General features: G+C 35.7%; 1 protein-coding gene and 1 long non-coding RNA gene across 2 annotated transcripts; one reads left to right on the top strand and one right to left on the bottom strand.

Annotated features, from left to right (window-relative positions):
* Nucleotides 1-1,070, top strand: LOC127968268 (uncharacterized). Its single transcript, XR_008155940.1, has 2 exons — nt 1-184; nt 557-1,070. It is a non-coding gene; the product is annotated as an uncharacterized LOC127968268 (long non-coding RNA).
* LOC127968267 (solute carrier family 41 member 1) lies at nt 575-24,255 on the bottom strand. Its single transcript, XM_052569345.1, has 12 exons — nt 24,035-24,255; nt 22,447-22,616; nt 21,898-22,370; nt 17,751-17,858; nt 10,570-10,641; nt 9,579-9,723; nt 8,652-8,798; nt 5,837-5,984; nt 5,591-5,670; nt 5,350-5,484; nt 3,914-4,062; nt 575-3,581 (listed from the first exon to the last, which is right to left on the bottom strand). The coding sequence occupies exons 3-12, from the start codon at nt 22,360-22,362 to the stop codon at nt 3,396-3,398; spliced, it is 1,635 nt and encodes a 544-aa protein (XP_052425305.1). The 5' UTR covers nt 22,363-22,370; nt 22,447-22,616; nt 24,035-24,255; the 3' UTR covers nt 575-3,395.
* Between the last annotated feature and the right edge of the window lie 858 nt (nt 24,256-25,113).

Here is a 25,113-nt window from a genome sequence, read left to right as displayed (position 1 = left end):
CTGCATTATGAATGATAAGAGTGGAACTGAATGAACTCTGATAGTAGAGCAACATCTGAGTAACAGGAGTAACTTCCAAATGCAAGGTCATCGGCAATGACGTTAAACGTCCACGTATCAGACATTTCTTATCCTGAGAATTCTGGTTAGTGCTGTCAAATGATTAATCGCATCCAAAATACAAGTTTTTTTGTTTACATAACGTGTGTGTGTATTGTGTATATTTATTATGTATTTATAAATACACACAAATACAGTATATATTTTGAAAATATTTACATTTATATATTTATATAATTTATATTATATGCAAATATATTTATTATACAGATACAACATATTTTCTTAAATATATACATGCATGTGTTTGTATTTATAAATACAATTTCAGTAATGAGCTCAGTTTCAATAAATGCTGTAATAAGCAGACATTTTTAGCTAAAACCACAGTATTGATACAATTTAAATTTTTTATTTCAATCAGTTCGATCAATGTCAGTGTGATTTTTTTTCATTATTTACTACTAAGCTTGTGTGTCTAATGGAATGGAAACAGAAAAGCACAGCGCAGTCGTACAAAATAATATCATCTTTTATTTCCATCAATTTACAAGTACCTCTGTTAAATCCCCTTACCAGTGTCAGATTGAAGCTGCTGGGCCAGAAACTGATGGGGAAGAATCAAAGAACTCAGATAACCAGTTACCATTACTAGCTGTACACTCTTGGATAAACTGGTAAATTTGCTTTAGTCTTCCTTGAGAGGCTGGGATCTGACTCTCAAGGCCAATTTAACTCAAAGAAGGTTATGTTTTCTTGTAGGAAGTTACATACAGATTACAGATTAGAGGGAATATGTGACAAATTAGACAACCCATAAGTGAATATTAATTTCCTCTAAAACTTATGGAGCTCTCAGTGGCTTTGCTTTGGATGACTTTACCACCGATACATCTGCCCTGGAAGAACACAACAGACGGGATGATTTGAGTACACAAATCAACAGAATACACTATGAAAATCAACTCCATCAATTAAAAAAATCATATACAAGAAAAAAAAAAGACAAATCAGAAAACCTATAATACCTACAGTATGTGTCGGGCCTTGCTTGTGATTTGTTAAGGCATATTACGCTCAATTCACCGAACCAGATCGAGTGTGAGGTTTTGCTGGATATTAGGCACCAAACTTTGATATATTTGTTAAGAAGAAGAAGAAAAAAAAAGACTGATAAACGTACAGTAAACATCTCTACTGGTCCAATGCAAAGAAAACTGCAACAAACTGAAAAATAAAAATTTATAGAATAAATATATTATTTACAAAAAGCTTTGTCACATCTATAGAAATAAATAAACAAAGCCTCCCATCCCCTGAAGAAATATTCACAACTATAGAGATGGTACAATGGCAGCACAGGATCCGTTACACAGTAAGATTTGTGATGTTTGAACACGTAATTATGGTATAAACATGCTCTTCTTGCACAAGCGCGACCTCTTGTGGCAAACTCTGACATTACAGTACATCTTGTGCACAGTGATCTATTGTGACATTAAACGTGCTTTCCGCAACAACACTAGGACTCGCCTTAACATACTTGCACAATTAAAGAAAACAGACATTTAAAGACAGAAAATAAAGTGGGTATGTTTAATATATCGTGAATTATATGAAATGTGCGCAAATTAAGCGATTTCTATGCAGCCCTTTAGCAATGGCAGGCTAACGTTAACACACCGTCCATATGGAGGTCACTTGTTTTATTACACCTTGCTAGTCATTAAAATATACATTATTTTACTGTAAACTACTGATTAGAGATTTTTATGGCAGAGAGCTGAGGTACGGATTAGCTGCTAGCATTCCTGTTAGCCTTACAAGTGTTTCTGAGTGGCATTAAACACATAAAAACATTCAAAACAAAACCTCTCTCTTCTTCGGTATAAAAGAAACTCTTTCAAGAAATGTAATCAAGCATGGCTTCAAACATATTCGGAGAGCCGGTACAACAGCACTTTTTTAGCTAGCATGCAGAGGTAAAGAGATATCTAAATAGCCCTTTTCATAAGCATTTTTTGCATAAATCTACAGAAATAATTATCATATCGTTAAAAGGCTTTTGAGGCATAGCATTTCACATTTGCGGTCAACAAGCAGGTGCTTTTCCATTTAAACTAACTAGATTCACCAACTGACTCTTTGCTAGTTTTGTGTTAAAACAAAGACGTTACAAAATTGGTGTAGGAATTTTCTCAGCTTCGAAAAATCATGTTATAGTGTAGTTTTAGACTGCCTTTTACATATATTATGCAAAAATATAGCCTATCTATAAGGTAACTGAGCAATGAAATGGGCCTTTTCTCTTTTTAATTGACTGTGATAAGCGTTTTTGCCTCGAGTTTGCAGGCTCTGCATTTTTTTTAATCATATTACTGGGTAATTTAATTTCTTTAAAGGCAGATAAAGTGCTTTGCAATGTATACTTCCTTTCAACTCACATGATAATAATTTTCAATTAATTTTGAAGACTTTGTGAGCCCACTTGACTAAAAATCTTAGAATATTAATTTAGATTTGGAAAGCCTTTAAAAGTACATTGTCAAATATGATTTCTGGTTTAATAAAAAGGGTCCTGAATGCCATTTTCTAACTCACAGCTGTTTTAAAATAACCACTTTGTTAACCATCCCTACAAATACATGAACTGTCCCAGTATTTTGAGTCCACAGAAGAGATTTTGGAGATTAACGGATGTGGACTTCACAATAACGGCCTGAGAAGCTTAAAACAATCTTACAGGCCTTTGACTGGGTGAAAGTCTTGTATACAGAATGGAAATGTACCTACGCAAATGAGGCAAAGTCTGATATATTGAGTATTTCAGGGATTTCACTGAAACGATAAAGCACTTCAGGTTACAATCTCTCTCTGTAACCATAAGCAGAGCTACTAAAGCAAATTTAGAGCATGAAAACGTAAAATTGCATGTTAAATAGGGCTGTTTTCTCTGCGTTTTATCATTAAAAGGTCCCCTTAGAGATTCAGTTCCACCATCAAATCACTATTTTGTAGCACTTGGTGATTTAGCATTCTATGTTCATTTGCCTCTCGTGAAATATTTCAAGTTTAGGTCGATGTCATCGTTACATGCAGCCAATGCGACTGGCCATAAGATAGGGCCGAACATCCCCATTGAAAAATAATGAGGATCGTTGTTCTCCCAGTAGCTAAACAACAACGAAATGACATATCAATACTAAAGCAAAATTGTCATCAATAAAATCATGGTAGCCATTGTAGCCATAACAATATAGATATTATTTATCTATGTGGCATTATAAATAAAGACGATTATGTTGCTTGGACAGAGTCAAAGGAAGCAGTGTGGATCAATCACCCACATCTGTGTCCCGATCTCCAATTAGCCACAGGATGTGGAAACACAGAGCCAGGAAGCCTGTCCCCAGCAGGTCTCCCAGAGCAGTCAAGTAGGGAATGGAGAAGTTGTCAGGATCCATCCCTCGACACCACATCCAGTTTACCATCCAGTCTGCAAGGTACAACAGGATCACAACCTAGACCGAAAGACAAGAGAATGTGTCAACGGACGCAAAATAATGGAGTTATGGGTAATTCAACATATGAAAACTTTTTAATAAATAAATACATTTGTTTTGGGTCTGATATACACCATTTCAAAGTTTGGGGTTGGTAATTATTTATTTAATGTTTTTGCATTTATTTGTTAATATGTTCCTCATGCAAAGTATAATTATTTTCTTTTTGAAACATGACCCAGACATTTTTTTTCCCCACACAATTGACTCAAACTTCCTTCATTTAGGTCAGAAACACTCTAATGCATTTGAACCATTTCCATGTAATGAGAAACAAGCTCAGGTTATACCTGAAGCAGAGCTGCGGCCAGATAAAATGCAATGAAGACAGAGGTGATCGACGTGTGTCCACCTTGCATAGAGTTGATAGTGTAGAGGAAGACCAGATGACCAGGAGCGACCAGGATGAAGAGCACTCGGGCAGAACGTCCGTTTACACCTGATGAGAGAGTAAATGTAGCGCGAGTCTGTGTAAGCACTGTTACAGGAGCATGACTGAAGTCATTAGCTATGCTTCCATCCAAAGTTACGAATTAAACTTATGTGCAAAATTTGAATATTGCATTAAACTTTTGCAAATAAAGCAGCGTTTCCATCCATTTGAGTCGAAGAGAACAAAATATTGACTTCCTGATTGAAGAAAAATGTTATTTGCTGCCCCTTACGAAAGGAAAATATATTTACCAATATATTTCTTAAAATATATTGTGATATATTGTAATATATTATTTACCCTTTTTATTTTCTAATATTTTATATTTTTGAATACATTTAATAATATATTGATGATACATATATTCTATAATATATTGCAAAATATACAAATGATTGCCGCTTTCAATATATTGCAATATATTGGAAAAAAATAAATATATATAAGAATATATGCTAATATATTACATGATATTTTCCAATATACTGCAATATATTTTTGTTTCATAAGGGGCAGTGGGAGAAGACACTGTATATAATCATTTTTGTAAATAATAAATTCCAAGCATCAGAGTGCGCAGATGATTTGCAGCCTGCTGTTTGGGCACACAGAAAACACTTTGACAAAACTAGCAATGGGATTATTCACGTCCTTATTGTTACGCCGGCTCTACTGCTGCAACTGATAAAAACTTTTTCATTCCACGTCTCCATCAAGCTCTCGCTGGATCTGTTCCTCTGCTATCAACGAGAGGAATGTCTATACTTCCGCAACAGTCAACGAAACTTTTAAGTTGTTAAAGAAAGGTGTACTCGTTCAAAACAGTTGCGTTCCTTCCATGGCTGTGCTGATTAAATCGAAGTTTCTTCTGTGTTTGTGTCGCAAGTTCAGTGACACAGGTAGTGACGAATCTCTCCGGCCAATGGGTGATCAGCAGAGTTTACAAGTCACGTTTTGGTAATGGTACGGTTCACTTGGAACCTCAACCGAGGTGGTACTACAAAAAGTACCAGGTATTGTACCCAGTGGAAAACCCCCCAAAAGTGAACCATACTGAACCGTACCATGCCGTACCATGCAGTGGAAAAGCGCTATTAGTTGAACGCATAAGATTTTATGCACATTTTTTGAATTTATGTGCATCTTGGTGTTTCCATCCAGGGGTTTTTTATGCAATACGCCAAAATGTGCAGATGGAACCATAGCTATTGAAACTCAATACAGGGAAATATGTAACTATAAATATTTACGTCTTTGCTAAAAATAGGGCTGCTGTTTGTTTACATCGCTCACCTGAGCCAAAGAACGTGCTCCAGGGAGTGGGACATTTCCGTGGCGCTGGGTTTGGCTCTGGTATGGGCAAGGCGTTCATGTGCAGGTAGGTGGAGATTCGACTGGCTTGAACCGCAACCAAATTGCCGCCCACACCTGCAGCAGGGCAAAACAAACAAAGTGTGAAATGATCTCAGGTGGCTAGTAAACACAACTAATGGAAACACTGAATCGTGACATACGAGGTAATAAGGAGTCTCACCATTAATGACAGGAGTGAAAACTGCCATTCCAGCAAAGTTGGGGTTAGATACAGTCTTATCCAGAATGAGGCCTCCAACACTGTTTCAAAAGAAGTCAAATCTAATTGTAACGACGCAAAGATACTGCATCTGTGGTGTCAGGTGAATGACTGACATACTGCTGTCAGCCGCACGCGAGTAATCCATCCATCATAAAGAGGAATGAGGAAATGGAGCATCTTTCTGTTAATCAGTGTTCTTCTTACCTGCTGATAGCCATGGCTATAATGACAGGCTCCCAGCCTGAGTATAGCACTTCCCGGGTGGAAGGTGTCCGCCGGGCGATAAGTACCCAGATGGGTGTCAGGGCGATGAAGAAGGCACAAACCATTGGGTTGGCATAATCGTTGAATTCTGTAATGAAAAAAATAAATAAAAATTTATTGACATTAATTTAATACATTTTCATTAGTTATAAATGATAAATATACACCTATATGTGGCTAAATACTAGGGCTGTCAAATGATTAAAATTTTTAATCAAATTAATCAGAATTTTCAGTGGATTAATCATGATTAATCACTATTTGCCACTACACCTGAATCCTAACCATTTTTTTTTATAACAGGACACAGATACAGATACATAATTTTCATGTATTGTTTCATCATGTGGTTCTTTTTTTCTGAATTTCAAAAATTTAACATTTACTTAGATCAAATTTACCTGAGCACTATATCAAACCATGCCATTTAACTACAGATAGTGTAAGAGTTTTAGGTGAACCAGTGGTTAAATATAGCCACATATCTATGAAATTATGGATAGAGAAACTCGAAAGAATGAACTCAGAAACAAAAACATGCGCCACAATCACATAAGCAGCACTCTGGGCACTCTTGTTTTTGGCAGGTGTTCATTTGCTCTGCCACAATACTTTAGGATCGATATTTTCACGCTTGGCATGAATGTATTTGAGAGTAACTGGGGTAAAACCTTAAGCTTCTTCGGTGTTTTCGTCGCGGCGCTCGCCGCTGTTTTTTACTATCTTGAGAATTCAGAGATCGACGAGACTTTCCTAACCTGAATAATTTGTCACACTGCGCATGCGTGAAATGCTTTAAAAATGTTGACGTAATTAACGACAAACAACTAATTAACGCCGTTAACGCGCTATTTTTGACAGCCCTACTAAATACTTTAAATATATACAGTATATTATATATAATGTTATATATATTTATATATTAGAGCTGGGCAAGTATTAAAATTTTAAATTGTGATTAATCGCATTGTTATGCACAAAATTCAATAATGCATTCAAAAGGGCTGCCACAAGAATGCTCTACGAACAATAAATATGTTCTTGTGTTGTTTCATTGCAAAGCGCAATCTAAATTAGAATATTTGCTGCCACTTGGTGTTGTCTCTTTATGGAGTCTAAAGGGAGAGACTGCAGATGCACCAAAGAAACTCACAAAGCAGGTGGTGTTCAAAAGCCCCAACAAGCCCCACTATGCTTTAACATGACTCAGCATGATGACTTTGGGAAATCTGACTGAATGTATTACTCATGAGAATCAAAAGTACACAAAAGCCCTGATAACCCTCAACAGAAGAAACGGTTAAGTGTTCCGTTTTAGATTAGAATATATTTTAAAATGTCATTTATTCCTGTGATGCAAAGCTGAATTTACAGCATCATTACTCCAGTCTTCAGTAGCTATGTTTCCATCACCATGCTTTTATGCGCATTTTGTAATATCGCATTAGAATTGAGTGATTGAAAACGATGAATTTAGAATATAGCAAAAACGGTTTTACGCTCGCTTGCGATGGTTTTTGACTTTTGCGAAAAAGGGTTAATGTGAATAGTGGGAAATGGAAATGCATCCAAGCGCATCAAAAATCATGTGACTTTGCGCTATGGGACGATAAATCCTGACTAACCAGTGGACTGATCTTGTATCACAGCATCTGAAATGTTGTTATATGGTCATTCGGAAATGCCAGCAAAGTCTGTCAAAATATTTCTGTATAATTGCCTCCCAGCAACGACTGCGTTGTTCCCAAACAGCAGCATCCACCTCCAAAAGCAAAAATTTCGTCTGCTCGTTCTGAGATGCAAGTAATTTATTATTTAGGAAAAGTATCATATTGAGTAGCTCCATGTACTTTTCTTAGTGATGTATAGTGACAGTTTATCAGGAAGTGATGATTTTGTTCTCTTTGATTCGTTGGATGGAAACGGGACTTGTTCGCAAATGTTTTGTGCGATATTCCAATTTTGAGCATAAGTTAAATTATGCAACTTTGTATGGAAACGTAACAAGTTTTACGTGATCCTTCAGAAATCATTATAATATGCTGATTTGCTGCTCAAGAAATATTATCAATACTGTTAGTTATGGAAACAGTCGCGCTGCTTGATATTTTTGTGGAAACTGATAGATTTTTTCAGGATTCTTTGATGGCTAGAAAGCTATTTGAAATATAAAGTTTGTAATTGAAATGTCTTTACTGTCACTTCTGATCAAAGTAATGCATCTTTAATAAATTAGTATTCATTTAGTAAAAAAAAAACTTTCAAAGGTAGTGTCAATATAAATATAATGTACATGTTCACATATAAACATTTACATACTTGAGCTTATTCTTGGATTACACTTGCACTTTCCTCTGGAGTTTTGTTGAAAAAAGTAAGTAAAGCAAAGGTTGACATGTCATTTTCTCACTGACTATAGCAGTTACTCTTCAGAAGTTTTAAGATACAGAAAGTGGTAAAACATGGCTAATTAAAGAAGAAACTGACATTTGATCTCTTCAGTTAAGACATGCAAATATTTCATTTCTGGAGCTGCCAAGTTTTTTATTCCTCCACTGAACTTGACTCAAAAACAGAGGAAAGATAATTAAGTTTCTAGGCCATTCAGTTTCTAAAATGTATGTGAAGCTACAAACTTTAGTGTTCCTGCTCATATATCTGCCTGCACTTGGATCACAAAATGCACTGACAGTAGATATCCGATAACGGCAATGTTCCCAAAGAGCTCAGCCAAAGAACTGAGGTGTCCACTCACCGAGCTCCTTATACAGGCCAGTACTGATGCCAGCCAACAGCGCCAGGGTGATCAGGTCACCGAGGCTGGCTGCGATGGGGGTGGCCACATTGTCTGGGTTGATGCCAACCTTCCTGGATGCAATGATAACCCCGATCATGATCAGACCTGGCCAGAAGAGAAGAGGAAAGATTTGTCAAGTTGGCGATGATATGGTGGAATTAACACAGGAGATTGTGTCAATCCCAAACAATGAAGACTACACATTCTTGGTTTTTGATACATCCTGTTGGAGGATATATTTCCACTCTAGTGCTGAAATGAGACAGCAGAGCTGCTTTGTCTTTCTAGGTTCAAAAGCAACCATTAGCTACTACTCACCTCAGCTGGTACGTTTCTTTTTCGGGTGACATAAAATTTCAAAACTCTACATGGATTATACGACAGATTTTTTTTTTTTAAGTAACACTACAATACAATACACAACGTAGAAACATTAATGTGATATATATATATAATATATATATTATATTGAATTTTTGGGGCTGATTAATTTAATTGTTTTGGAAAAACTGATCTGTATTATATTTTACTTTTATTGAAAATAATTTAAACGATTAACATTGTTAAAATGTTTTATGGTTATTGGGATGTGGCCACATACACAAATGTAGTTTTAAGCGCACAGTATGAGTTTCAACTCCCCATAATAAGGGTTGCAAAATGGGGGTTTCACGGCAGTGCCATAGATGGTTCCCCAAAGAACTTTTCAGTTAACACTTAAAAAAAAAAAAATTTCTTATCATGAAGAACATCTAAATAACCCTTATAGAACCTTCTGTGTAAGTAAAATGTTACATTGGTGTTAACTGTACTTCATTCAATGGCAACCATTGATGCCATTAAAAAAATATATTTTTAAGAGTCTAGATGTCACGACCCTCTCACCTAGCAGCAAAGAAGCGATGAATGCGGTGGCCACGCTGCTGGCACAGAGCAGGATGGCATGGTCCATCTTAAAATTTCCCTCTGGAATCCAGCCAAAAATGACTGCGGCGATGGAAGCCAGGAAGCCGACCACTGTGGCCTGAACCTGAAATCAGGAGAGGCACGATGAACTCGGACATCCTCCCACCCTCCTGAAGTTCAAAGTCTTCATGTCAAGTTTACTTTGTTCTCTTTCATCATTAGTGTACACATTCCATTATAGGGTTTAGGGGTCATTTCCAAGAAATGCATCACCCAATCATTACATAATTGTTTAGTCAAGCGTGCAATCTGGAGAAGTCAAACCTCATAGGACATGTGACCCGGCGCCAATGATTGGCGCACACATTGCGCACAAATCTGACAGATATTTAGGAATGACCACCCCGACTGTAAATAATTAAATCTGATCTGTTTCTTCTAAAACTGCTGACTCATTCATTAATTTAACACGCTCTGCACAGGGAATGTTATATAGTTCACTACATAAGAAAAGATTGTGAAAAATATGCATTTAGACACAGCTTCAGTCATGTTGTGTTAACTAAAACGATAACATTTTTTTTCTGTAAATAAAGCTGAAATAAAATATAAATATTAGAAAAAATAAATGGAAATTTAAAATATTAGTTGAAATATTAAGTATTTTAATATTTTTTTAAAACTAATAAAAATGACAAAAATCACATAACAAAATGACAAAAATGTAAACTAAAATTAAAACGAAAACAGAAATCGGCACCAGAAGCCTCATGGGCAGCACCCATTTAGAATTTATTCAGATTTAAAAAAATGTAACTTCATACTTGTTTTGTAAACATCAGCTTATATATGCTTATTTACTTATTTCACAGTCAGATTTTCACAGCTTGTCTGAACAAAGCCTTGTGAATTGAAGAGTTGGCAATGTGCATTAGACAAACAGGATTGATATTTTTAGAAGGTCTCCAACCTGAATTAGTGCGAGGTTTCCCATGATCATTTTCCACATATCCTTGGCCGTATCCATTTGTCCAATATTAGCCTTGTGAGAGGGGGAAGAGAGAACACAGGAAGTCCATTTACAAATGCTCCCATTATAGTTTAACCGCTGCACACTTTCCTCTGAGTGAACAACCCCGATCTCGCTTAAGAGTTTAGATGCATGCTTAGAGGAATCATACATAGCGTGAATGGTGTATGATGGGTTGCGTGCTAAAACAGAATACTTTGAGTATACAAAAGCCTAATATTATCATAGTTACACATTCCATGATCCTTTTAAATCTCAGTAGATAAAAAAATCTTTGTCCTACTTTATTTCCCACTGGATATTCTGTTTCACTCTGAAATACACTTCAGGAGATATTTCATGTTGTCCACAAATCAGCTAGTAGTGCTAATAGGATCATCATTCATCTGTGATCTTTCCATGAAAATGACACAATGAAACACACATGGTAGGAAACGTACATTTTGCTGGTGCTCAGGCGCCTTCGGGCCAGCTTCCACTAGAACAAACAGTGGTCAGTTCACAAGACAAAAGAGGGCTTGATGAGCTGGACAGATGCATCTTATCCTCCTCTCCATACTTATCTATCTCTACTTATCTTTGTACAGACACTAATGTCAAAGTGCTCCGGCCCATCAGAAGCTCACTGTATCATAGGATGAGGACTTTCCTGACCTGGGACAAAACTACCTGCCCCAGGAGGATAACAAACCACAAAATGTTTTCTGGATATTAACTCATTAAGGTCATCATTATGGTAGCATACTTATAAAGTTGACGTATATGCTAATAAAACAGCGTAAAACAAATCATAGGCTATTGCAGTGGAATATGAGCAGTGCTATAGTGGAGGGTGCATCCCAAATTTATGCACAGTATAAATATTGCAGATATGGTACCGCATGCTATTAAAAAATTTGGAAATTATATAAAAAAAAATGGACAAGTCAAAATTTATATTTGAGCTGTAAATCTACATGATAGAGGTACACTTTGGCAGACACTTTCTAAATTGCAAATCTGGTACAGCAGCCCAACACACAAATGTGGAGGAACCAGTGCTCTTTCCTAAATGAGACAGGAAGTAGAATAGCCTGAGTACGTGGACAGAATGCATTTCACAGAGGCTGACAGCCCAGCAGTTTCTTTTAGACGCTCAGTGCACCTCACTGTAGCCTTTCATTATGTTTCAAAAGAGCTGTAGCACTTCTGAGCTTCCTGTGAACTTCACTGCTTAAAAAACTCAATTACTCACTGCATGGCAAAATAAACCAGATTTTTATTTTGGCACTGCTTGCCAGTATAAAAGTCACTGCCAATGCAAGGGTGCTGTCTTGCCTTTCTTTAGCTGCTGCTAAGGTGCTCAGGGTGTTGTTGTTGTATTTTATTTTATTTTTTTACTAATTTCTTTGCAGTTGCTTTGCTGTTCTTGATGGTCACTAGGTGGTTACTTCCTGGCCGAAAACAGCCCACCAATAATACATTTTCTTAACCTATTGGCAAATCCTAAATCAATCAATCAAATAAATGAACAAATAAATATTTAGCTTCAAGTAAATGTTTTTTTGTTTCAAGGATGTTTAGGTATTTTTTTATTGGAAAACATTTTATTATTTTACTTATTTACTTATTTTAATTTAACACAAATCTAAATATTTATAACAAATAAATATTTTGCTTTTAAGTTTTTTTTTTTTTTTGAAGTGTAACCAATACTTGATTACGCAACTTATTTATCTAAATATAAATAATAAAAAACATAGCATAAATATTTTGCTTTCAAATCAAAGTACCTTGGTTTGAAGGATTTTTTTTTTACCAGAAAACACTGAAAATGTAAGTATTATTGCTCAATGGAAAAAAAAATGTGATCACTTCTACAAATAATATTTCCCAAACAAACGGCGTAATTTGAGGCAGGATGCATTCCTAGTGAAGTTTAATTCTCAGAGTTCAAGGTTTGTTCAGATCACTAACCCTAAGTGTTAGCATTAGTAATAAAACAGCCTACTGCGTGTCTACAAATAACTGTAGTCCATTTAGTGTTCACCAGAAGGAAAAACACCAATTCTTTCTTTTTTCCTGCAATCTAATTGCTATTCTAACTCAAACTATAATAAGAGCAAATTAGCTACGCTTCTACAGTATATTACAAATATCCTTTGTAATAGGGGCGGTTGTCGCCTATGTTTAAGTGAAGTAAATGTGTGTGTGTGTGTGTGTGTGTGTGTGTGCAATGGGCCTCCATGAGGGAAAAGGAAGACATTTTAGAGTCGGTGCCAACTGCCTGCTGTTCGTTGAGGTGACCTCACTCCGGCGGTCAGAGCGATTCTTCCGCACTGCGTCCTGCCTCGTGTAGCACTCACACACACAGCGTGAAGAGGAAACAACAGCTGGCTCAGCTACTTCCACTGCTCATGCAAGGTTAAAAAAAATATTCCCCAAACATTTTAATACTGTCATTGTTAACTCACCCTCATGACATCATTTCTTCCACTAAACTCAGAATAATGTGATGGTCACTCTTTCCTAGCGAATTACAATAAATAGCATCAGAATATGAGTCTGTGAATTGAACCTGAACATGTTCACTCTAAATAATTACATTTACATTTAATATATTTTCTTTCTAGCATAGTGTTTTTTGCATAAACCTTACTCAATTATAAATAAATATTAATATTATAAAATATGATTATATTAAATATCATATTATATTAACAAATATTATAAAACTATTATAATATTAGAAATATTTAGCATAAAAAATGTATTAAGTATATATATATATATATATATATATATATATATATATATATATATATATATATATATATATATATATATATATATATAAATGCTGTAATCACAATTTTTTTAATCAAAAATTTTTGTTTACATAATATATGTACATGTACTGTGTATATTTATTATGTACTACAAAATATATATAAATTCACACACATGCATGGCATGTACATATTTAAGAAAAACAAGTTATATATAATATAAATTATATTAATAGAAATATATACATGTAAATATTTTTGAAATATATACTGTATGTTTGTGTATTTATATATACATAATAATTATACACAGTACACATTAATCATTTGATTAATCATTTGACAGCACTAATAATAATATATATATATATATATATATATATATATATATATATATATATATATATATATATATAGTATTTTACTGAAAAACATGATAAAACAATGTATTTTTATGTGGTGTTACTGTTTTTGGGATGTTTTATTTCCCAACAGTTGAAGTATAAGTATTGTTCACAAATTGGATATGAATAATTGGCTTTGCTAGAGGGAAAGAGGAAAAGTGACATTATTTTGATCTTTCCTCACACAAAGCTTTATTATATGACTTCAGGAGACTTAATAAATCTCACTAGCTGTCTTTTTATGATACTTTTATGGAGCTTTAGCTTCTGTGATTTTTTGAGCGTGAACAATCTGCCTAAAATCTAAAAATTTTGCTTCACAGGAATAATAAAATAATAAAACTGGAATGATATGTATATACTATAAGTAAATAGCATTTTTTCATTTGGGGGTAAACTATTCCTTCAACAGGGTGTTGCTTACTGATAAGTGGGGGTCCGAGCAGTGATGATAAGCTTTACGCAAATCACTCTGTGGTGGTCACGCACACAACACTTCTACAAACGATAAACCGCACACTTCTGAAGCAGACATGGGAGGAACCTCTGGCAGCGGCTGGAGACACGTTGAGCTTAGTCTGGTATTTAGTCCACAAACTCAGATAAAAAGACGCATGGCAGAAAGCCAGAGCAAGTGCTTTGTGCTGTAGAAAGAAGATATACGTTTATGTGACTATTAACATTTTGACAAACAAGTTGTCAAGCGAGCACAGGGTTTATGGGATGTAATACTTAATAGGATCAAGAGCTAACACCCTCTGACTTAATATTACTGGAACACTGTAGAGAGAGAGCGCTTCGTCACCTTCCAGACATTGTGCAATGACACAAGACAAACAAGACTATCACTGCAGATTTAATGACCTCATATTTCAAAATGGCTAGAATCAGAAACAAACTTTTCAAACTTTTTTTAAACATCCAGTGTTACATCGAATAAAGGAAAAGCTTCTTTCTGGCAAAGAGAACATTTGAATAAAATAAGCAGTAAACATATATATAATAATAATAATAATAATAATAATAATAATAATAATAATAATAATAATTGAATATATATTTTTTATATTTTTAAAGTCTCTTATGCTCACCAAGGCTGCATTTATTCGATCACAATACTGTAATACAGTAATGTTGTGAAATATTATTGAATCTGAATATATTTAACAATGTAACTTATTCCTGTGATCAAAGCTACATTTTCAGGATCATTACTAGATCATTACTTCAGTGATGAAAACATAATTCATCAAAAAATATTCTCAGCTCTTTTCAAAATTGATAATAATAGCAATAATAAATGTTTTCTTGAGCAGCAAATCAGAATAATAGAATGATTTCTGAAGGATTGTGTGACTGGAGTAATGATGCTAAAAATTCAGCTCTGAAAGTCAGCTTTGATTGTTACTAATAAACTGTTTAAATTTAAATTAAATTAAATTAAATTAAATTAAATTAAATTAAATTAAATTAAATTAAATTATATATATATATATATATATATATATATATATATATATATATATATATATATATATTAAACTGTGGTACACGTTTTAAGGACATCAATTTCAAACAACAGCATTTACTTAAAATTGTAATATTTATCAATGTCTTTACTGTCACTTTTGGTCAATTTAATTCATTCAACAAACAAACAAAAAAAAACCTATGTATGCACACACAAACACACACACATAAAAATAAAAAAAACTAAATTTCATGGCCTGTCTGTGGCCATGTTGACAAAACAAAATTGAGAAAATATACACATTTAAATTATAAAGTGTTTCTCTTCCAGAAAAATTAGGCAAAAAAAAAAACTGTTGTGACATTATACAGTCTCTTAAGCTTTGTCCAATAAAATGCTCACTAGGAATGTAACTTGCCACAGAGTAGCAAATCATAGCTATTTGAAAAAAGGACAAACCCTTTGAAAGCTATTAAAAAAAAAAACCAGTACAAGCCCTTTGATACGTCCCACATTCCTGTTACCACAGAAAATACATTGACACAGGACTGAAAATAAGTCACACCATTTGATAGGCTGTTCAAAAGGGTCAAGTTCGAATGCCTCAAAAAGACCCACAATGAGATGAGCATCTACACCAATTATGAACAAGAAGAATAATTTTCAAAGGCAAGAAATGAAAAAAAATTCAGACTATGAAAGGAATTCATTCTGTTTTTGAAGTAACAGCGTTAGAAACCAACAGTGTTCTTAATCTGCTGATAATAAACAGTGGCTCGGAGAAACTGAGCACACAGTGTAGATTTACAGCACAAAGACGACCTCTAGACACTTTCTGACACATTTCTGACTACTTGTGCATCACTGGATTCCACGTAAAAGGCAGACAAACTTTCCCTGAGTGTGGGTTTGCACCTAATTTAAAGCGTTTAACAAGAAAATGTAATTAGGAACTGTTTAAAGGCACAGTTCACCAAAAAACAATCATGTTCACATTATTGACTTACTCTCATGTTGCTCCTACACCACATTATTTTCTAAAAACAAGAATAAAGGGTCAAAATGACATGAAAAGGAGCAAATGATGACAAAATTAAACTTTGGGATGACTAATTATAGTTACTTTAAATCATCGCTCACAAAAATAATGAAAAACAATGTTATCTGACAGCATTGCTTCCAGATTTAACCAACTAACGTGGGCTGCTTAAGGATGTGTTATGATTAAATCTGTAATCATGTGGTGGGAGAGCAGAGAACCACAGCCCAGAAGAATGTCTGGCTTTGCCACAAACCTGGCACATCCACGTCTAGCCGAGACACACGGAGTGAGGGGAAGTGCACGGTCATGTGCTTAACAGGATTAAAATGATGTTAATTTGACCATAGTGTCCTACATGATGTCCTATTAAGCTCTTGGAGAACAGGGCAGATGGCCCAAGTTATTACCCTACTTTTAACATACTGCAGCGAAGGACAATGAAGCATTGTGAAAATGTTACATTTTTTCACATTTACTGAGTACAGAGATACAGTTAAAAACTAATGAAAACATGCAAACAAACTTACTTTTAACATATTCTAAATATGTACTGTTCAAAAGATGTGTTATGATTTTTTACAATGACTTTTAAAGTCTCTTCTGCTCACCAAGGCTGCATTTATCAAATATGCAGTAAAAACAGTAATGTTTGTGATATATTATTTCAAGTTATTTCAAATAACTTTTCTCCTTAATAAATGCAATTTACTTCTGTGACGCAAAGCTGAATTTTCGGCATCATTACTCCAGTCTTTAATGTCACATGATTTTTTGTGGAAAGGCTGAGATGTTTTTTTTCCAGGATTTTTTGATGATTAGAAAGTTTTTTTTAATGATAAGTGTCTTTGCTGTCACTTTTGACCAGCTTTAGAACAGTAGTATAACTGAGGTCATTGCCAGGGCATTGCTGGAGTGTTTATCCGGGCACGTTTAAAGAGAAAGGCTAAAAATTGTATGTCTTTTGAATTAAAAGTAATAGCACACGTCTCATGATGGCCCACAGATGGCTCATTATTGAAATACTCTAACCCCTGGTATACCAATATTTTCCTTCAAAAGGGAATATTACAGCATTAATTCTGACAACAGGTATGATTCTTCATATTTCAAGCTGAAGTTACATAAAACTCAAACACACCTCTGAAAGTAAAGCGTTAGTAAATATTAAGTCACCATACAGACTAAAGAAAGAATACAATGCAACCGAAATTGCATCATGAAATTCATATACTGATTCAGACTGATTTAAACATCTCAGTGACACGAGTCAATAAATATGCTTGCGTATGTGATTTTTTTAAAGACTGGATTTTATTTAAAGGTCCCATGTTTTTATCTGCATCTTGTGCTGACCTCAAGAATACACAAGCTCAAAATCGAACTGAATCATTCCCATTGGAAAGCTCATGTGGTGAATTTAATACTAAAGGACTTACCGCGGTAGACAGTCTGGACGCGAGGGTCATCTCCAAGTTCCCCTTCAGGCCCAGGAGAGCAGGCACCAGGATAAAGACTTCTGTCACCTTTGTGAATACCGTCCAATGCTATTGAGAAAGAGACACTTTTTACTTCGAACGTTCACTGAACATTAAAGCCCAACAACAGCCAGAGATCTTCTGCAAACTACGATGGTATTATAGCTGTGAAAATTGATTTTCTAGTTTTTTTAATTAGATCTGTAATGAAAGGTTATTTTAATGAGATCTGTTTGCTACTGTATTTTAAGAGATTTTTTTGTGATAAAGTTGATACAGAAATCTCTTTTTATTATATCTCCTGAGCTATAAAGAAGCAATACTTAAACCTTCCTCTGAGGATCACTGCATGTACGATTAGACCCGAAGAAACAAAACCTCTCCATTTCTAACAAATATAAATAGTTTTCAATGGGTTTATCATCTTATCATCCAAAGTTAAATCCAGGCCAATTTTAGATCTACTGATGACCTCGTTCATTTGAACCTTTTCCAAGCATCTGACTTGAGACGTATGAAGTTGATGACTCCGGTAACTGGCAGGCTGTTTTTTTCCATTAGGCTGCAGTGCCTTAGATGCAATGCAGCAGCAGCAGGCAGTATAGATCAATACATAGAAGGAGTGCTTATCTTTAGACTCATTCCCACTGGTGCACAGCAATTACAGCCCTGACACTGACTAGTTAAATCAATTCTAACATCTTTTCAGCAGATGGAGAGAGCGAGAAAGCGTGGCGTGCACTGCTAACATAACATTGAAGAAAAAGCGAATGGTAAACATAACACAACAACTCAAAATCTTCTACAAATAGCAGCAAAAAGCACTAGTTAAGGAGTTTGAACAGCTCAGCTTCCAGTGGGTGGGTTTTAATGGCCGTTTCTTTTTCCTTAAGTCTTTGGCAGTGCAGGGGCCACTTTTAAAAAAGGACGAACATCAATTGGGAGCTGGCACCCAGCCACTTGGTCTTCGGTTCCCTGTGACTGATCCTCCTCTACTCTGTCGATCTCCCTCCCCCAGTACGGTGTTGTCTTCAGGGAACAGCGCAGTCCTGGCCAATGCCTCCATGTGCCTCCAAGGGTTCTGCGAACTTGACGCACAGCAGTGCAGGCATGCAACCGAAGGAGGGGCTCGGATTGCAGGATTGTGTAATGTTGGCTGGCAACGCTCCCCGGTTACAGCACCTTGGTCTCCAAGGCTCAGTGTGTAAGGTCACAGAGGAATTCTGAAGACGTTCTACCAACCTGGGTTGTGTTTAACACCACTTGTGAATCACCAGCAGTGGTCTATGTGCATGCTACAATTTTCAAGACAGATTATCAAAAAAATAATTTACTCAACCTCAAGTTGTTCCAAACCTATGCTATTTAAAATAAGGTTTCTAAAGGGGATTTTCAGAGTGATAACATAAAAGAACCATTTTGGGTTTCCCAATGAGTAATGCAAAATATTAATAAATACATGAATACCTATATATGTGCAATGTGGGATGAACAACACAGAGGGATAAGTAAAAGTCAATACGGAAAGGATGTGAACACACCCTAAACCCGGGGAGCCAAGTTGGAACAGTAGACCTCTAGGGAACTGGACAGGGCATCCCTGCCCTAAATCCTTAGTTATATTGACACTAGCCTTAGTAGCGTGGCTAGGCTACGTATTCATTTAAAATCTACATGTTAACTTTTTAAGAAACTTCAATGATTTATAGCAGTTTAGCAAACAAAACAAGTAATTTGTTTGATCTTTCAGACACTTGCACAATTTCGGCACTTGTTCCCGTCCCCACAGGACATTTGGCACAAAACACAAAATCAGTCAGCTGCACTTTTGAATCATAGAAGCCAATGATATGATCAACCATTAAAGTGAAATACACTGAAATTCACTATAAGATCTCAGCTGATGGAAGGTTAGGACAGGGCAGGTTATGCTTGTCTGTCTGCATCGAATCCTGTCAAAATCAGACGATGGTGGATGTGGTAAACCTTTACTGGCTTCCTGTCAGGCTTTAATGTTTAGTCTGTTGTCCTTGTGGTAAAAATAGTTTCATACATTCAGACTTTAGCACAAACAGGTCTTACTAGAGGTTTTCTAGGACAATACATTTCACATCAGATGGTTAAAAGGCAAAATCACCAAGTCGGCGGAAAAACAAGTTTCCATGCTGGTTAAGACTACAAAGGATGTGGAGCCCTGGACTGTATAATGTAGTGCAGTAAAACCTCATGGCTTCTACAATGCTGTACGTGAATAACAACTAGTGAATTCTCTTTCACAATTGGTTATAAAATAACCCTACGCCAATCCACAGGTCAACACCCTTTCCTTAAAAAACAACAAGTAATAAACTCTTTGGCTTTTTAAATATGTGATATCTATCTTTCATAGAGGAAACTGAGGAAGTGAGGTATATTACATGGAACAACCCGCTTCTTCAGAGAATCTGCACCCACAGTTTTTTGGGTTTTTTTGAAAACGCCAAGCGGTTAACTATTTTTGCATCTACCAGGGTACATCAGGAAGTCATGTTTTATCTCTAGAGTAATGCATTTTCTGAAGGTAGTAAAGATTACCCACTAACACTCCTAAAAATAAAGGTTATTCACTGGCATCTATAGATCCATAAAAAACCTTTACAAGTTCTTTAAAAAGTGGAAAATGGTTCTTAATAGTTAAAAAGGTTCTTTATAGTGGAAAAGGTTCATTTCAATCATTCAAATATTCTTCAATAATAAAAAATGGTTCTTTTAAAGGGGTCATATGATGTGATATCAATTTTTTCCATTCTCTTTGGAGTGTTACAAGCTCTTGGTGCATAAAGAAGATCTGTAAAGTTACAAAGACTAAAGTCTCAAATCCAAATATATATTCTTTATAAAAGTTAAGAGTTAACCACGCCCTTCTAAAACACCTCGTTCTAACACGCCCCCACATGTCTACATCACAATGTGGGAAGATTTGCATAACACCACCCAAATGTTCATGCAAAGAAAGAAGATGTCACTTTTATTCTCGCCGCCGCCAGGTCGCTGTGTGTTTCGTTGTGAAAGTGTAACTGTTTTGGCGTTCCAAAAGAGGACACAACTAGAAATCAGTGGTTAAGTTGTATTTACAACTCTGTTCCAGAACAGTTCAACCCAAATATTCTGATGTGTGCGGCGCATTTTGCGAGGCACTGTTTCCTGATCCTGGGAGAGTAGACTACAATGTCGATGTCTGATTCTATACTTGGGGCAGTTCCAACTTTGCAAGTCTGTAAGTTTGTTTTCATATGTAAAGAATTTGCCACTGATGATTCAGACAAGAGTTTTGAGCAGTGTAGAGCAGCACTTGTTTTTTGTCGTTTCTCTGATCACAAATGTAGACATGGTTTTACAATTATGTGTTGTGAGATACGCAACACAACGTGTAAAAAGACAGTATAAGTCATTATAATATGTAATTATGTCCCCACTGGATGCCACAAATACCTTGTTTATAATGGGTTTTAATGTTTTTGTCTTGTCTATGTATGTATGTATGTATGTATGTATGTATGTATCTATCTATCTATCTATCTATCTATCTATCTATCTATCTATCTATCTATCTATCTATCTATCTATCTATCTATCTATCTATCAATTGCATCACAAACATGCAAACCTATGAATGAGTTGCTAAAGGATTTTAACATTTATAAAGTTTATGTTTTAATAACGTGCTTCTTTAAACAGAAATTATATTCTTTATTGGATTATATGGTTCTATAAAGAACCTTTAACATCTATGAAACCTTTGCATTACACGCACAAAAAAACAATACAAAAAAAAAATTCATTTAAATTATAAAAAAATGTATTTACACTTAGAAAGATGGTTCACTGAAAAGTTATTTTTGGGAGATCGAAATATGACAAACTGAAAAAAAAAAAAAAAAAAAAAAAAAAAACTTTTGGAGCCTTTATTTTTAATAGCGAACTAAAGTCCCAAAAAATAGCTGTATTCCAGAAATTGGAGTATAAAATGTTCACATATATTCAAATATTATGATCTTTTTATTGATTGAATTGATTGACTGAACTCTGTAATCCAACATTAAACACCAAGAAATTGGGTTTTACTCACCTGAACAATGTCCAGAACCATGCCAGCTGCAACTGTCCCAAACCCTGCCAGCAGGAAAGGGAACAACACCTGGAGTCCAATAGAAAAGGACGTTTCCTTTAGTGGAGCCGGTGGCACCGGGCTTTGGTCCATACTAGTGTTATCACTCTCGTTGCTTTGGCTGCTGTTCTCCAGGAGCGCGTCCTCTTCCCTCTGGCCCTTTGCGTTGGCCCGACAGTCAAGAACCACCATGTCTGGCCGCTCGTTCTCCTGATCACTGCGGTCCGGTATGGAGGTCACCTCTGTGAGTTCATACTCTCCGGGGGTCTGGGGTAACTCCTCTGGGTTGTCAGGTAGTATAACTGGATGGACCGACCCGTTGGAGTGGTGGAAAGCTGGCAGCACCCCTTCCTTCTTCATCTCTATCCTTTCCATCCCGGCGGACATGTCGGATAGTTTTTCTTGATCTTTCGACCAGAGTACCATGCGGAGACCTTAGGATGTAAAGTGTTAATTAAGAAGAAATTAAGAAGCTTGAGGCTCTAACTTGACTTTAGATCAGCCGTTCACCTGATCTCTGGAGATAGTTTATCCCATTAAAGACGGACGGCTGGTGCTGATGAATGAGTCTAAAGGTGGAGGAAGAGAGGCAGGTGCGTTCCCCGTCTCCAGGCTTGTGTAAGATCCTGCCTGAACTTGGGTAGCATGCAAATTACGTTCCCCATTCAAAGCAAATGTTCCTTTAAGACATAACAACAGAAAGCCACATGTTAGTCTGTGTGCAAAAATAAATAAATATCCAAGTTAAATATTCTTCACAAAGCCGATGTCCCACAATTGCAAAATGTCACAAAACGAAAAAAAAAAAAAAAAATAAATAAAAATAAAATAATGGGTTTGAGTGTTGTAATGAACATCCACTGCTAGAGTCTTATGGAGGCACTTGGCTAAAAGTTTCTAACCAGCTCTGAGCAGTTTGAGGGCTGGAGAAGTCTCACTTTACACCACGTGGTAAATTGGTTTTTGAAATGTATTTAAAGGTCTCTGGAGCCAGGGTAATGTTACAACTCACTGAGTCTGATAAGGTCGACCTGTCAGCTGCCAACGGGCACTACATCTATTATAAGTTCCTAAATTATTTTAGCTTTTAAAAAGTATAGTTTTGTTCAGAAGTCATCATACACATACACCTACTAAATTGAAAACTTATGTTTAATTGCTGCTTTAATTTAATTAAATGAGCCATAAGCTAATTTTTATGTAACAACTTAAGATGGTAATCAAGTAAAAATTTTGAAAAACTATAAACCTGTCTAGAAATGACTGAGCTATTATACTCATGGAAATTAGTGCGTAATTTAACACACTGAAAAATTACTTAAACATAGGGCGATTCTTCAGAGAAACAAGCACCCAGAAAAGTCTCTTCGGCACGGCAGAAGGAAGAGAGGATACGAGCCAACAACAATTTGCTCATTACCTCCACACTTAAACAAAATCCCTATTTAGTAGTCCGATCAAATCCAGCGCAGCATGGGACGACGTAAATTAACACGGCTCGGTGCCGCTTCGCTCTGCTTCTCGCTCCCATATCCCTCAGTAAAGAAAATTTATTCTGTTCATTTAAGACTTCAGAACTCAAACTGGAACAAAGTGGTGAAAATAGCCTACATTTTAGGGACGAACAGTACAACTTGTGTAATATTATCTGGCTCTTTTAAAACCCAAAACTCTGTGATGCACCTGAGTCCATGACTGCTACACGGTTAGAGATGTAGAAAGTCCTTTAAAACTAATTCAGAATATAGCATCAGTGGTCTGAGGTTTACAGTTTTTTTTTTAAGACAAACTAATGAAAATTCTGGCACTGTCAAAGATTCTCTCGCAACTGTTTTAGACTCAGATTGGAACTTTTATATTTAGAATTTTAAGGGTTTTAAAAAAGAGAGTTTTAAATAGTTTAAAGACTCAGTGTATATTAGACCATTACAAACCAAGTGTCGTTTACGGCTATACAAGCTAATGCAGTGTTCGAATATATTGCCAGTGAAGCAAAATAAATAGCCTAACAAATTACAGTTAAACTGATTTATTTGTCATAACAGTTAACAATGTGGTATTAAAAGACCCAGGTAAATTAGTCGCATCTTGCGCCTACCTTGAAAAGAAGACACTAAATGCTCAATGCAGACCTGCGGTCATTCTCCCGTCAATCAGGCGGATCTCGAGCCCTTATCTATGGTTATGGAGCCGGACTGAGATTAATCAGTAACCTCTCGTCTGAGGCTGTCAACTCTGATCCGTTACATTGTTCCATTTGACACACGCTCGATCCTGCGCATCTATATGACCGGAGGAAATCACTAGGCGGGCAACGCTGGCGAATTACGAATCCTACTATGGAAAACCCTTAGCTTATGAATATCTAAATAGATTGCACAGGCGTTGCTTGGTAACCGTTCCGGAGCGTCCAGTCACGCAACATAATTAATATTCATGAACCCAAAGCCTTCGCTCGAACTGACGAGCACACGCTTGAGAAGAGTCTTATTTTCAGCCAATCAGAAAGCCGAGCGTCACCGCATATAATTAACAATTCATGAGACAAGCCTTCGCTTTAGTAGGTCGAGCCGAGATCGCGGGATTCGTGTGTGTTAATAATACGAGTTCATTTACAAGCATCAGGAAGCGGTTGATTTTAATTTAACAACACCCTGGATAATCATTTAAACTAAATAATGTTTGTCTTCCTGAAAATGTTTCCGACGGCTGTAATACATTCACTGCACCCAGTACACCCATAGAAAATGAATCAATATGAATTATTCTTCACACTAGAGGAAACTATTAAGGTAACTACTATTCAATTGCAATAAAAATATTTGGTTTAATGTAGCAGCAATCTCTGGAAATGTTTTATTTTATATTTTATCCATTATTGTTTTTTCTATTAATTTAAAGGATGTATTTACATATGTACACATGTAGGCCTATATATGTTTACGTATATATGTGTGTGGTTCGTTTTCCTTTTTTTTTTTTTTTTTGCTTTTAGAAAATAAACTCCTAAATGAATGTTTATGGATTTTTATTTCCTAATAGAATATGGTGTTATTTACAGTTAATATTATATAGTTATGTAGGCTATATAGTTGAGTGTATGTGGACCTGGTAAACTATACAGTTTCTACAGTATAAAAAGCATATATGGAGTGTCCCCATAAAACTTGGAAACCC

Source organism: Carassius gibelio, chromosome B11, assembly GCF_023724105.1.
Source record: "Carassius gibelio isolate Cgi1373 ecotype wild population from Czech Republic chromosome B11, carGib1.2-hapl.c, whole genome shotgun sequence".
Classification (NCBI taxonomy): Eukaryota; Metazoa; Chordata; class Actinopteri; order Cypriniformes; family Cyprinidae; genus Carassius; species Carassius gibelio.
The sequence above is the reverse complement of the archived record's forward strand: the minus strand, read 5'-3'. Positions and strand labels throughout refer to the sequence as shown.